Source organism: Micromys minutus (genome assembly GCF_963924665.1).
Source record: "Micromys minutus genome assembly, chromosome: 6".
In the NCBI taxonomy this organism is placed as follows: Eukaryota; Metazoa; Chordata; class Mammalia; order Rodentia; family Muridae; genus Micromys; species Micromys minutus.
This window is the reverse complement of record NC_137975.1, coordinates 52,371,048-52,386,965: the sequence shown is the minus strand read 5'-3', so window position 1 is coordinate 52,386,965 and position 15,918 is coordinate 52,371,048. Positions and strand designations below refer to the sequence as shown.

Genomic DNA, 15,918 nt, shown 5'->3' with positions numbered 1-15,918 from the left:
TCTGAATGTTGGGATTACAGCATGTAGCACCACACACAGCAAGTTATTTTTATTATTAAATATTTTATCTTAAAATAGCATGTAAATACTAGAAGAAATACTTCTATCAGAACAAGACAAAAATTAATAAGGTCCTAGAAAATATGCTAATAATAATGCTGTTGAGCTAATAAAACTAAGTCAAGTGATCATTTTAAAGAAAATGCTCAGTAAGAAGGTTGATCGTACATTACTGCAAGCATTACTATTCCACATACTGACCTTTGCCTAGGAACTATGAAGAGCGCCCGAACCAACTTTTTCCTGTTTGCCTTTGTGTTCATGTTCATGCAAAAATCCATGGCTGCCTAAAGGGGAAAAAAAAATTTTTTTCCTTAAAAAAAATCCTCAACTTAGCTACTACAAGTAGCTATTGTTTTAATTCTTCTTAAACACCCCAAAACAGTTTTAAGACGCTAGTATTATAAACAATAAGCACATCCCAAATTACAACATTAAGCCTAAAAATCATTTCTCTATAAGTCAAAATATATATTTCCTACTCTTAGGCATTTCTTCCTATATACTTTAAGTCATCTCTAGATTCCTGACAGTAACACAATAATTTATAATTTATACATGCTTTATAAATAGGTATAAGCAATATTAATGACCTAAACAAAAAGTATGCATATGTTCAGGACAGATTCAGTTTCCTCCCAAAAAATATATACTATCTGTGGTTGGTGGAGTCCACAGAGGTGGAACCAACAAATATGGAGGGATGCCTGTACTTACCCTGCATTATCTATCTAAGTAAATGTCAGAGAAAATAGACAAGGCAGTCAACTTTTTCCTGTACCTTTGTCTGTCCTGGAACTCACCCTGTAGACACAAGGCTGGCACTGAATGTTGCCTGCCTCTGCCTCCTGAGTGCATAGTGATCAAAGGTCTAGATAAGACTGTTCTTACCATAATTATCAAAGGTCAGCTATACACATAGAAACTGTGTTGAACTGTGCTCTACATGGGGCCTGGCATGATGAGCCAGAAGGATAAGGCACTTTCCTAAGCTTGGCAGCCTGAGTTTAATCACTAGACCTAATGCACACCAGGAGAATCAGCTCCCTTAAAGTTATCTTCTCAACTTCCTGAACAGTGCTCTAGTGCACCCCACACACAATAAATAAATGTGATAAAAATTTGTATGATGTCCCACATATCAGAAGCTACATACAGAAAGTCAATATAGTACATTTATGTGAAATGAATGAAAACTCAAGACAGTAGAATACTAAAGATGCAGAGCAGAGTAGTAAATTCCAGGCCTGTCAGTGTCTGCCATATAAGGATAAATGGAAAGCAAGGAAGGCTGGTCATGTGTTTGTTGTATGGCAATGCATTAAGCAGTTTTTTAAGAACTTGTTTCAAATGCCCAAACAAATAAAATAAAGCTCAATAATCACTGTTCTCCTTTGAAGAAAGATATATTTTTCTGATCATCAAATTCATGGGAGAAAATAAATGGCATTACTCACAGAAGTCACTTAAGAGGATACTTTGGGGTAGAATGAATATATATATATATATATACTCATATACATTATATATTCATGTATACAATTATAAGCTATGAGAAAAACAAGTCAGAAGTGAATTGCTTATGAGTGACTAAAATCAAAAGCAGATTACCTCCTGTGAAGGAGAGAACGTATGAACCAAGGAGGCGCCCAATGCACCTGACAGGGTGGTGAGTGACCATGTCTAGTAACAGCACACATGTTTCCCAGTAGATTTCAGAACAGTAACACAATAACTAGAGAGCACAAATGTGTCTAATTACTGAAGAAAGATTAGAGAAGCAATTAAGAGCACTGGTTGCTCTTTCAGGGGACCTGGGTTCAAATCCCATAAGGAGACTCACAAGTATCTATAGCTGAGTGCTGGGCATTTGGCACCCTCTTCTGGCCTCTGTGGGCACCAGGCACGCATATGGTGCACAGATATAAATGTAGGCAAAACACTGTACACATAAAAGAAAAGACAAATTTTCAAAGGAAGAAAAAAATTGAAGCAAAGATTAGAATGGTTGGCAAAATCAAGCAAACCTTTTTTCCCCTCATTATTACATATAATACCATATGTGGTTAGAGGGTCTGAAGGTAAAAGCACTTGCCACCAAGCCTCACCTCCTAACAACCAAAATTCTCACTATGGGAGAAAAGCAACCCTTCTCCTCAAACAAGATGTGTGACAAAGGTGTTCACCTATACACAGTAAGTAAATGTCTAAAACAAAACAATTGAGTTTGAGGCCAGCCAAGTCACAAAGTGAGTTACAGACAGTCAGGGCTATACAGAGAAACCCTGCCTTGAGGGGAAAACAGAAAGGGGGTGAGAGAGGGGAGGGAGAGGAAAGAGAGCTCCAAGAGCAGAAGCCGTCCTCCTGCAGGAACAAGCCCTACCTTTCTGTATGCATACACATGCATTTAATAGTAGCAATTAGAGAAAGGCCAGGAACTTGAGAACATAAGCAATGACAACATAAGAGGAGTTGGAGAAAGGAAAGAAAATGGAGAAAAATTACGCAATTTTAATAAAAGAAATCAAAATTTATTAAACAAAAATTCACTAAAAAAAAGAGAATACCTTGTCGATAAGGTCTCGGTTGACACAGTTGGGCAGCTGCTGGAGGAAAGCATCTACTATGAGTTTGAGATGAGATCCAGTGCTGGCTTCTTCATCTTCTTGTTCTAATATGAAACCAGTTTTTTGATAGGTTAAACAAACAAATAAATAAACAAAGACTGTAAGAACAAGCAGCCAACTATTAAGTGATCTGAGAAATGAAGATAGAGGATATGTGTGGTATATGCACATGTATGTGTGCAGATGTGCATGCCTGTGCAGAGGCCAGAGCGAGTCGGTGTCCAGTTTCTTGCTGAACCTGGAGCTCACGTCTTTTGGCTAGTCTAACACCAGAATACCTAAGAGTGATGAAGACAATGTCCCCCTTGTTATATAAGTCCTGGAACCCAAACTCTGGTCCTTACAAATGTTCCTTACCACTGAGCCACCTCTGTAGCTCAGAAAATATAATTTGTAAGGTATTTCTAAAAGCCTGGAATATTGAGGACATGCCTAATATCATAATACCAAACCATTATAATATTTCATATACTAGCTATAAATAACTTTTACCATTAAACATACACACACAATAAATAAAAAGTAAAAAAAAATGTACTCATAAATGCAAACAGAAAAATCTAGTGTTTTTATCTGCCTGTCATTGCCTCATGTTCTGCAATTAATAGCACTCCAACTCTTTCCTTTAAAGAACTAAGCCTCCCCATTCTGTCTCATTTTGAGGGTGGTTGCTGCCAAAGCACAGCACACTATCATCTGTTAGACCAACTGTATAAGCAGAGCATAGAACTAAAGTCCTTCTGTGGTATTTATACACAGGCAGGGAAAGAAACTGTTCTTTTAATATCATTAACTGCTATAATCTGGGTCTGCGGAAATCATTAGCCATGTCCACTCCTCAGTAAATAGAGAAAATAAATACTAATAGAAGGTATCCTTCTAATTAAAAATCCTAACAAGAAATGGGACGACGGCTCATCAGTTAGCACTTGCTGCTCTTCTAGAGAACAGGAACTCAGTTTCCAGAAGGCACATTAAACAGCCCACAAATGCCTATAACTCCACCTCTAGGGAACCCAACACCTCTTCTAGCCCCTGTAGGCACCTGCACATATGCATAGCATGCATTCACATGGATACATACATGTACAAATAAATAAATTCTTTAGAAGAAAAAAGAATCCTAACAAACTCAATATTTGTTGGAGATGTAAGCTCATTGATGTAACACTTGCCTGGCCTTGGATTTGATTTCCTCATACTGCAAAAAATAAGATTTTAAAGTAAACTAAAAAAAAATTTAGAAAACAATAAATGTATTTCCTATTACTAAAGAGACAATAACTTAGTTTAAAAGACAGATAATATTGACACTGACACAATTTAATTCTAGTTATTACTAACTCAACAATTTTAGAGTAGCTGTCAAACACATTCATGGCAAGTGTCATAACGAATATTCACGGCTGGGGAGACAATCCAGCATAGGTTAGGTACTTGTGATACAAGTATGAGAGCCTGGGTTTAACCACTCAGAAACCCATGTGAGGCCGGGCACCGAAGCACATCTGTGTCTCTGTTCCTATGGGAGACTCTCCACAATCACAGGCCAGGCAGCCTGGCTTAGGAGGCAAAGAACTAAAAAGAGGCCCTGTCACAAAGATAAACAGCAGGCACTGAGCGTCCCAGCTGTCATGTGATTTTCATATTTTCCATATACATGCCAACACACACACACACACACACACACACACACACACACACACACACACACACAGAGTCACTACAATGCAAGCATCTTGTTGGGAAAATATTAAAAAATATTTAAATGTATTTATAATTAAAATATCTGTAATATATATGAGCAGTTGTAGTAAGAATTCTGGAAATTTTGATTTCTTTTTAAAAACACAGAAATAGTACGTTTTTGCTTTAATCCCAGGTGTGGGGATATGGAGTTGCTTTGGACTGCCCACAGTGGCGGATTATGATTTGCCTCATGCCAGCAAGGCTTGGTTTTGTCAGCTGAAGACAGTTTCTGTGATTGTATGATATTTGAAACTCTGGGAACTTTTCAGAGGGGATAAAAATGCCAGAGCCTCATAGGCAGGTTGGAGGTTGTTTAGGGAGTTTGATTGTAGTTTGTTAGTAGTCATAATCAAAAAAGAAAGAAATTAGATTTAGGGATCTCTCTTTCTCCCTGCTTCCCTCTCTCTTCTTTCTCTCCAATCTAGTGATAGAGAATGAAACCAGGGGAAGGAGAGAAATTAAAGGGTAGGAAAAAGAAAGAACCCACAAAGTAGTAAAGACCATCTACAATTAGTAAAGCTAAAAATCCCATAATATTAAGTAACATCCTATTCTAAATCAAAATCTACATAGTGACTGAATAAAGACAACAGAAAATAGACATTTTAAAAACCAAATTGGGGCTGGAGAGATGGCTCAGTAGTTAAGAACACTTGCTGCTCTTGCAGAGGACCAGGATTTGACCACTATCCATATGGCTCATCACCATCCCTAACTCCAATTCCAGGGATTCTGGTGCCACTTCTGAACTCCATGGGCACTAAGAACACAAATGGTGTACACACACACACACACACACACACACACACACACACACACACACACACACACAACGCAAACCACTCATATACATAGGATAAAATAAAGCCATTAAGAAAACTCCTATTTTAAGGCAAGAGGTTTGTGTAAAAAGATAACAAATAAAAACTGGTAACACATCCCTTTACCTTGTTCATCAAGGAGTTTCTTTGTAAGATCTTCAGCTTCATCTCCACCTTCTAACTCCAATGTATCATCAGTAATTTCTAAATTCTCCAACTCAAGTTCCAAATCATCGGAACTTGATGCCTCCTTATTATCCTTTGGTTCTTTTGCCTCTGTTTAAAAACAAAGAATAAGCAAAGTATAATGACAGAATGCAGGAGACCTTGGGTTCAATATAGCAAAAACAATCAAAATATATAAAAACAAACAAAAAATAGTTTTTTAATTTAAGGTCAGTTCAAAATCTTGCTACAGAGGAGGGAAGATGGCTCAGCAACTAAGAACCCTGACTGGCCTTCCAGAGGACCTAAGCTTGACATCAGCATCCACACCACAGTTCTCAACTAACTGGAACAATAGTCCAGGGAATTTGATATCTCTTCTGGCCTCCAAGGGCACTAGGTGTGCATGTGGGGCACAGACATACATTCAGGCAAAACACCAACGGACTTTAAAAAAGCAACACTTTTTAAATCCTGCTACAAAAACATTAAAGATTCACAAAATCTACATAACTTCTCTAATTTTTTTTAATCCTGATATTAAAAGTAAAATTAGAGAAAGATGAGTCTATATAACTTGGATAAAAACATAGGTATGTATTTGGCAAATCCAAATGAGAACTAAAAGAAAACTGAGACAGTTTTATAAAACAAATTGAGCTTTTTGAGAACCCGACTTCTAAAGTTCTATACATCATTTGTTCACTGGAGAAGGAAAGAAGAAAAAAGGAAGGAAGGAAAAAAAGGAGGGATGAAAGCAGGCTTGTTAAGGATTGGTTGTAATGTTTTGTCTTAAATTGGCTCCCAGAATCCCATGGGAATCTGCACATTTACATGTTATAAGAAGCCTGTCCCCATTTGGCTCTGACTGGGAAATAAGGTTGCCATACAGCCACCAGGAATTAGAGGCCCACCTCCCCCAGAAATGCATCCAAGATCCTAAGATACAGTTGGTAAACTTCAGTGCCTCTCCTTTCCTACAATGCTTCTTGTGACATTGTGTAGCCTGCAAGCCTTTGACCCGTTACTGCATTAACTATAGATAATACATAAAGCAATTAGGAAAAAAAAAACCTGACTAGAACTAGCCTTTAAAAATAATTATGCAGAGAAATAACTATACAAAACCTAGGCTTTGTGGGGAAAACTCCTGTCTCAAGATGTCATGAGACTTTATTATAAAGATACTAAAAAATAAACATCTTCAATCAATTCAAATTTATGTGAATACACTGGCTCTAATAAAAGTATGTTCCCCAGCTAGGAAGATAGTTTAGTACAGTAAGAATTTTGTTTCCTTAAAAACCCAGTTACATTATATGAGTATGTTTTTGTTTTAATCTCAGGTATGGGGCATGTGGCTGCTTTAGATTGTCCACAGTGGAGAACTATGATTGTCTCGTGCTCTAGGAGGGAAGTTACTTTTGCCAGCTACAGATAGTTTATGTTTGGGACTCTGGAGAGGCTATAAATGAGAGAGCCCCGACAGGGCCTGGGGTGGCTACTGCTCTCCACTTCTGCTGGTTCTTATTGCTGCATTTGCTACCGTTGGATTGCTGTTTGCTGAATTTCTGGATTGCTATTTGGAGATATCCTATGAAGATAGGACTTGCCCCCCCCCAAAAAAAAACCTGGTGCCCCTAATTAGCAGAAGTAGTCTAATGAGATCTATACCCCCTTTCCCCTCTAACCTTTAGTCTCTCCTACCTACTGTTGGGAGGTTGGAAGGGATTCGGGTAGAGTATGGTTGGAAGAGAGGTAGATAAAATAACTCAATAAAGTAGCCCAAAAAGTATGCCAACAGCTCAGTGGGCAGGAGCATGTGTAGAAGAGTAAGTTCTAATCTCCAGTGTCCATGTAAAAAGCACAGATTTGGCCACTGAACCAGTAACCACGGCACTATGTGAGTGTGCAGAAGACACAGAATCATGACATGGAGCAGAGACAGGAGGGCATGCAAATTGCAGCTTAGCTCCAAACTCAGTAAGAGATCCTCCTCTGACTTCCATTTGTGAGGTGGGCCTATACACCTACATGTGTGCACATCAACCAAAGCACGGCAACCGTTGCCCTTTAACGCTCTGATCCTCGCTATTCTTTTATCCATCTAATCTATAATGCTCATCATACCAGCTGTTTTCAAAGACATACCATGCTGAAGATCATTTCTACCACACGACAGTCAGCTGTCTCCTTGAGAATTTATCTTTGGAAGGTGGGTAAGCATTTGCCCTGTAAGCCTGACAACCAAGTTTGATCCCTGGAACCCAAATAAAGGTAGAAAACAAGAACTGACTCTGTAAAATTGTCCTCTGACATGCATGCACTACCCCCAACCCCTGGCACAAAATAATTCAATTATTATCATTTTAAAAAATAATTTACCTTTGGAATCATCTTTGTTAGAATCTTTGTTCTGACTTTTTTCATTGTCTTTAAACAAGATGGCTGGAACAAATGCTTTCAAATCGATGAGGTTTTCATAAAAATTCCGAGCATCTTCGTCTTCCCATATACCACCTTCTAAGTCATATTCTCCAGGTTTGCCAGGTGTGAATATATCGATCCCAGGTCCATGCTCTGCAATAAACCGTGAGTAGAGAACAAGTCGGAAACAGAAGGTAAACACAGCACTACACTTTTTATTTTCGGTTGTTTTAGGTGAGCATTTGATTACATGCGATTGTCTTTTTATTCTGTTTTGTTTTGAAACAAGATTCCTCTGTGTAGCCCTGACTTTCCTGGAACTCATCTGTAGACCAGGCTAGTCTTGAACTTAGACCCACCTGCCTCTGCATCCTGATCTAAGGGCTAGAGTCACCTTGCTTGGCCTTTTTTAAAAAAAAGATTTACTTATTCTTATTTATGTATATGTGTATGCACACCTGCATGAGTACATTGGATTCCCTGGAACTGGAGTCAGAGATGCTAATGTGCGTAAAAGGCACCAAACCTGGGCCCTCTGGAAGAGCAGTAGTGCTTTTAACCACTAAGCCATCTTTCCACCCAGGAATCATTTTTAATTATTATAATTATTACATGCACCTGCGTGTGCGCACACATGTGTGCTACAAAATTTTGTGCTGGAGGTCAGACAACAATTTTCAAGAGTCAGTTCTCTCCTCCCAACTCTGTGGATTTGGGGAATCAAACCCAGGTTATGAGGCTTATGAGCCAGTGCATTTACCCACTGTCATATGCCCAATTACTTATGATTTTAGTTTGGAGGTAAGTACAGAAAGAATAAAGCCTGTGGATGGGCTCAGATTAAGAAGTGGGAATTTATTAATTTGTTAGTTTATTTAGTTTTAAACTCTGAGCTTCTTACTCTGTGGTTCTGTGTAAGGGGAGAGTGAGGAGGGAAAATAAAAATCAATGCAGACATAGCTCTCCATTCTCTAAGAGATTATATTGAGAGGGGAGACTAGGGCTTACTGACAGAGTGCTGACTGAGCATGTCCCAGGCCTCAAGCTCTCTCCTCAGTACCTCTAAACCAGGGAAGGTTTTACTACATGGGTCTAATCCTCAGAACACATGGAGAGGCGACTCCACAGAGTTGTCCTCTGATCCCACATGAGCACCATGACACTTACAAACTCTTTACACATGCACATAGGAAATAAATACTATAATTAATCATGTGGATTAAAATTAACCCTGCAGAGGTTAATTAGTCACTAAATGTCATTTTTAAAAAAGAACAGCAAAACAATAAAACACTAGTTCTTTAATTACTCTGCATCCCTTATAATAATTTATTCTAACATAGCCTGACCCATACACCACAAAGGAAAACACTGATAGCTTCACAAGTTCTACTGAACAAAAAATACAAGCAAAAGCAGAAATGTAAACAAACTAAAACAATACCTATAACACCAACAAAGTTATTTATAAGATACTATAAGATTATACGTAATTTTATATATTTTATTAAAAATCTATGATATATTATATATATAGTATATGTATTATAATATGTATTTACATAATAAAACATGGATTTTGTTCCTGATTCCTTAAACAAAGCTCCCTTGCAATTTCATGAGTTACATGCTTTTTTATTCAAAGTCTAACTTATTTAAGGTTATGTTAAAAGGATAAGTTAGAGTGAGGTACTTAGCAAGCTAAGTCCAGTCACCAGGAAAAGCAAATTGATATTCAGACCTTAAGATGGACAGGACAGAGATTAGCTTTAAAAAATTCTGCAACAGGAAGGTGGAAAAGTACGAGGAACTCCTACCTAGTGAAACCCTATCTTCAAAATGAAACCAAACCCTCTGGAATAGGGAGGGATGATGAGCTTCCCGTCTGTGAAAGAATATTTCCTTCTCTATACAGGAAGGGTTGGTTACTCACCTTCACGACATAGGGACAGTGCCCTTGGTTGTACATCTGTGTCCTTTATAGTTTTTCATTATAATCTGGTATGTTTACAATATTTCCCTGAGTTCTATAAGCCCTTTTAGTAAATATCTAATCACACGAGGCACCTACAAAAACCCTGCTTTCTATGGCTCAACAAATAGAACAAGAGCCCAGACCTGCAGTGGCACCTTAGGTGGGAACTACTGAGCAATGATCACAAATAACAAATCAAAGGGATTCTAATCCTTTAGTGGGAAGGGCATTTTGAGACAAGAACTTTCTACATAGCCCTGGCTGTCCTGGAACTCACTATATAGACCAGGCTGGCCTTGAACCAATAAATCTGCTTGCCTCTGCCTCCCAAGAGCTGGGATAAAAGGCAAGCACCACCAAACTAAGCCAGAATCTAGTTATTTGTGAGAGTTAAAACTAATTCTAGGGAGTTTCAGAAATAAAGTTTAAGATATACAATCGTATCAGAGAATTGGCCAGTATGAGAAAAATGACACATATCTGCAAAAATAATTGTGAGAGAACACAAAAAAATTGTATGTGTGTTTCAGAAAAGTTCTATATACTAGTATAAGGCAAAAACTGATAGTGCCCAAACAGATAAATAAAAAAGAATAACAAAAACCAACAAAAACTCTTTCAGTGATGGGGGTAGGTGAGATAGGGTTTCTCTGTGTAGCCCTGGCTGTTCTGGAACTTGCTCTGTAAACCAAGCTGGCCTCAAACTCTGAGATCTGCCTGCCTCTGCCTCCCAAGAGCTGGGATTAAAGGGAAGCACCACTGCTGCCCAGCCTAATTTTTTTTAATCCTAAAATATGAGCAAGTATTTCACACATATAAAAACACCAGACTAGCAAAAAATCTTTTTTTTTTTTTTTAATTTAACTTCTTGCCTGAATAGATGGCTCAGCAGTTAAAGAGCATTGGCTATTCTAGGACTCTGGTTCAATTCCTAGCAATCACATGGCCGCTTATAGCTGTCTATAATTCCAGTTACAAGGACTCCAGCACCCTCTTCTAGCCTTTGAGGATACCAATCAAATAATAATAATATAAAAAGTAGATACATTTTGGGGGGCTGGAGAGATAATTAAGCTATGAATGAATATGTATAGCTGTCACAGAGAATGAGAGTTTGGGTCCCAGCACTCACACAGGTGGCTCACAACTGCCTGAAATTTCAGCCCCAGGAGATCTGATATCTACTTCTGGCCTCTGTGGAGATTGCATTCATGTACACAAACCCATACATACACACATATATACATTATTAAAAGTAAACATTTTAGAACAATAACTAAGAACATATAGGCTAGCAAGAAGTAAGCAGAGGTGTCTGTCATCAAGACTGGAGATGTGAGTTTAGTCTTGGAACCCATATGGCGGGAAGGAGAGAACTGAATCACAGAAGCTAGCCCCTGACCCCTTACCCCACATGCACACACGCACGCACAAGAGCACACAAATGCACACATGCACTATTAAATAAATACATACAAAAAAGTACAGAAATATTAGAACTGAAATATTGGATTCACTTTCTTATTATACATCTAACAAAATAAATCTTTCTCTAACCCAAATGCTGTTTATGACAAGTCCTTATTGGACAGGATCTGAGGATAACCCTAACAAAAGAATTTGAAGGAACTCATAGTATGAAAGGAGCAATTCTCTAACTACACAGACTTGTCTATTCAAAGATTTATTTCAAGTAATAGTTGGTTATCAGATTGTTAATACCTAACTTTAAAAAAATTGAAGTTATTTATAAAGCTTAAATTTTTATTAATGTGAACTTAACAGGCCTTGAGGTAAGTCTTTTTTTATTTTTTCTCTCTTTTTAAATCATGGGCTGGCTGGGAAGATAGCTTTTGCCACACAAGCCTCAGGACACTAGTTCAAATACCCAGCACTCACATCAGGTTAATGTGATGGTCACATCTATAACCCCAACTTGAGGGATAAAGATAGGTGGGTCCCTAGGATCTGCTGGCCAGTGTGTGACCAAGTCTCTAGGCCCAGCAAGAAACAATCTTTACAAACTGAGGCACCTGGACATGGCAGTAACAGGTCTTTAACCTAAGAGCTCAGCAGGCAGAGGAGGTGCATTTCTATGAATCTAAGCCCATTAGGGCTATACATTTTTAAATATTTATTTAATTTATGTATATGTTTTGCCTGCATGTATGTATGTGTAATATATACATGTGTGGTGCCTGAGTAGGTCAGAAGAGGCCTTTGGATCCGGTGGAACTTAAGTTAAGGATGGTTGTGAACCACCATGTGGGTGCAAGGAACCAAACCCCAGCCTTCTTCAAGAATAACAAGTGTTATTAACTTCTGAGCCATCTCTTTGACTCCTCTTAAGACCTTGTCAGAATGTGATAAAAAGACAAAGACAGAGAAAAACCAAGACAGAGTGAAAAAGAGAGACAACATGGAGGGAGAGAAGGAAAAGGGAAGGAAGAAACGAAGAAGGGAGTGAGGGGAGGAGGGAAAAAGAAAAAAGGAAGAAAGGAAGAAATCTCTGGCCTCAACACACACACACACACACACACACACACACACACATACACACACACAGGTAGAAACTGAGGGGTCACTTGACATTTATTGTTCAACTCCATACACATGTACACACGTTCCATGTACAGTCCTTATGTACATGTGCACACATAAGCCACAAAAATACACTCACTCATACGTACAAAGAGCTGATTTTAAAAATGACGATTATGTATATCATGCACTAGTGAGATGACTGAGTGGGCAAAGATCACTGCCAAGTTTGATTACCTGAGTTCAATCTCAAAAACAGTTAACGAACAGAACAGACTCCACAGAGTTGTACACAGACACAGATGCACGTGGACTGGGTTATATCTTACCTTCTGGTGTTGGTTTGTCCTGAGGAAGATCTGGCATATTTTCATCCAAAAGGTCTGCTAAGGATTGAGAATTTGCCAGCAGCTTCTGGTAGGACATAGCAAACTCTTCATATTGTTTATGCCTGTCTTCACTGAGCTCACCTTTCGAGTGCAGAATACGCCTACAAATAAATGAGGAAATAATCTGAGAAGCTTGTCGAAGCTGATATGGTCATGGGAAACAACACATAAAGTTGTATCTTACCACAAAAATTTAAGAACGTTAGTAATGTTCTTTACTAACTTATTTTTTAAATCTCATGTTCTCTCAGGATCTACCTTAAAATTAAAATACATACAACAACAAAAAATCACCCAATTAAGCTCATTCAAAGATGATAAAATATAAATTCAGAATCACCATAATATTTAACTTTACTAAATAACAAAAGATCATTTAGTACTTTGTTACAAGAATAGAACCTTTTGACATACAGCTAGTTAAAAATATTTACTCCAAATCACTAACTGGTTTTCAAAAGCAACAAGTTATAAGAAGAATCTGTTATCAATCCTTAGCCTCAACAATTAATTGATAAGAAAATATATTTAACAATTTACTGTAAAATAATTAAGTTATTTTATGCTTTCCTAAGACATACACTAGCCAAAATACATATCCACATAAGTCAGTTTCTAAGTATAACAGGCTTAAAGAGGTTCAAAGCCAGAATATTATTCATGAACTTCTATGATTTAAACCAAGATTACAAGATTGGTAAAAGTCCATTTCTCTAATAAAGCCAGTCTTCAATTTACAGTATTAGTTATTTATTCAATGGATAAACAGTAATAATCAGCCCGCTTACTCAGACCTTTCATGGGGAAGCCCAAGGATATAATTCTTCCTACTTCACAAAAAAGTACTGTAAGTTAGTCTTGATTACTAATGTAAAACTACTGGAAAATAACTACAATGTATAAAGTCAAAATTCCCACTGTCTTGGTATAGGCAGTTAAGACTTACACAAAAGAATACAACTTGTTCTACATTACATGTTGATCTGGTATATAACTGATATTTATAAACAATGCTATACACATAAAAGTTTTGTAGGATGGCTGAAACTGGGTCTCAAGCTCACTATGTTGCCAAGACTGGCCTTTGACTCCATAATACTCCTGTCTCCACCCCCAACTTTCAACAAAAATTTTCAAAAAAAAACTATGAATTTTAAGTTAAAACATTTCCAAAAGTAATAGTAGAAGTTTACTGCTTGGCATTTGAGCATTCTTATAAAGCAAATAAGGTCTTGTTTTCTGAGGTGTTATGTTCTTACAAAAAGAACTTGTGTGAGCAGGAGTATGACTGTGGGAGAACACCTCCCCAGTGTCCACAAGCTCTGGATTCCAATCACAGGAACATCAATAAGGAAGGGAGGATGGAGAGAAGGAGAGAAAATTTTTTAATTTTTTCACTCATTTTACAACTTAAAAATATATTAGCAACTTCTGATATAACAATATAACCATATTTACCTAGACTAAAAGTATTTCTCTATAAAGACCAAAACTATTTACTGTCCTAAGTTTTAGCTGTTTACTTAAAAGTAATATGATAAGCAAAAAAAAAAGTTTCTTTTAATGTATATGCAGACATAACACCCATATACATAAAAATACATAAACAAGTTCCTTTCAGCAAGTTTATAGATTTTAAGACTTAAAACAAAAATATGTATAGTTATGAAAGAGACTAATATTACTATGAACTTATCAGGATATTTAATCAGTACTAAGAAAATTCAGGAAAAAAATGTAATCAACAAACTGAGTGAGCTGAAAGCATCAATCCAGTGAGCTGCACTGTGTCTTCTGCATCAGCTCCTGCCTCCAGATTTCTGCCCCAGCTCCCTCCCATGAAGTAGAAGCAGAAGCAAAAAAAACCTCTCCTCCCTAAGTTTCTTATGATGTTTTACAGCAATAGAAACCCTAAGACAGAAATATATTGTTAATTCCTATTAAAGGCTGAAAGAAATGGGTGAACCTTTTGCTTTAATTGATTAGGTAAGTGCAAAAATAAGTTTGTTTTTTGTTTTGTTAAAATTTACCAAATGGTATCAGAATAAAAACATACTTAATAAAAAAACAAACAAAAAATGTAATCAAAACAAATAAGTGATTCAAAGAATTACTGCCCCAAATGATTCTAATTTAAAACTTTAAAACTGAGGCTAACCAAGTACATATGTGAAGACACACACACACACACACACACACACACACACACACACACACAAGCAAGACATCCACATATATGAAATAAAATAATAACCAGAACTGGAGAAGGTCTTATAGTTATGGGCTCTTGCTGCTCTTCTGGAGGAGCTGAGTTAGATCCCAGCACCCAAGTGGTGGCTGAGAAGTGTCTACCTACAATGCAAGAGGCTTTAACACCTCTGAGGGCACCATGAATGTATGTGGTAAACAGACAAATACGAAGGCAAAATACACATCAAATAAAAATAAATGTATCTTTAAAAAATAAGCTTTAAACCTTCAGAGATACCCCTTAACCCTCCCTCAACTCTTATTTCTGCTTTTTGTTGCTGTATTGTTTGTTTAAAATCAGGGTTTCAGTGTTGGGGCTCAGTGGTAGATCACTTGTCTAACCCTTGTGAGGTCCTAGGTTCAACTCTTAGTCTAGAAAGAAGAGAGGGAAGAAGGGAAAGAGGGAGAAAGGGAAAGAGGAAGGGAAGGAGTGAGAAATGGAGGGAAGGAGGGAAGGAGGAAGAAAAGGAGGAAGGGAGAAGGAGGGAGAAAAAGAGAGAGGGAAGGAAGGAGTGAGACAGGAAGGAAAGGAGGGAAGGAGGAAGAAAAGGAGTAAGGAAGAAGGAGGGAGAAAAAGAAAGAGGGAAGGAAGGAGTGAGACAGGAAGGAAAGGAGGGAAGGAGGAAGAAAAGGAGAGAAAAAAGGAGGGAAGGAGAGGCCAGTGGGCCTTGTAGTGCAGGCTGACCTTCAACTCAATGTACTACCCAGATGGTATAGAATAAGCAATCCTTCTGCCTCTGGGTCCTGAATATTGTGGATTACAGGCATACGCCACCAACCCCAAGACCGTGATCAAATTCTTTAACAACACTAATTTATCTAGTTGCTTAATAAATAGGTATTTAGGTTAAGTATTCAGTAAAAGTCCTCTTAGGAAAATACAACCTGAGATTTTGGGTTACTTTCTAACTACG

General features: G+C 37.6%; 1 protein-coding gene across 5 annotated transcripts in view; it reads right to left on the bottom strand.

Annotated features, from left to right (window-relative positions):
• Nucleotides 1-15,918, bottom strand: part of UPF2 (UPF2 regulator of nonsense mediated mRNA decay) — a gene marked incomplete at its 3' end in the record, with an annotated part of 96,569 nt that overhangs the window by 65,983 nt on the left and 14,668 nt on the right. For all 5 annotated transcript variants that reach the window (XM_080918182.1, XM_080918184.1, XM_080918185.1 and 2 more), the window contains exons 4-8: nucleotides 12,695-12,855; nucleotides 7,808-8,002; nucleotides 5,384-5,533; nucleotides 2,628-2,731; nucleotides 262-347 (exon numbers count right to left, since the gene is read on the bottom strand). In XM_080918182.1, coding sequence (XP_080774308.1) covers nucleotides 262-347; nucleotides 2,628-2,731; nucleotides 5,384-5,533; nucleotides 7,808-8,002; nucleotides 12,695-12,855 — 696 coding nt within the window. The remainder of the gene's footprint in view (nucleotides 1-261; nucleotides 348-2,627; nucleotides 2,732-5,383; nucleotides 5,534-7,807; nucleotides 8,003-12,694; nucleotides 12,856-15,918) is intronic.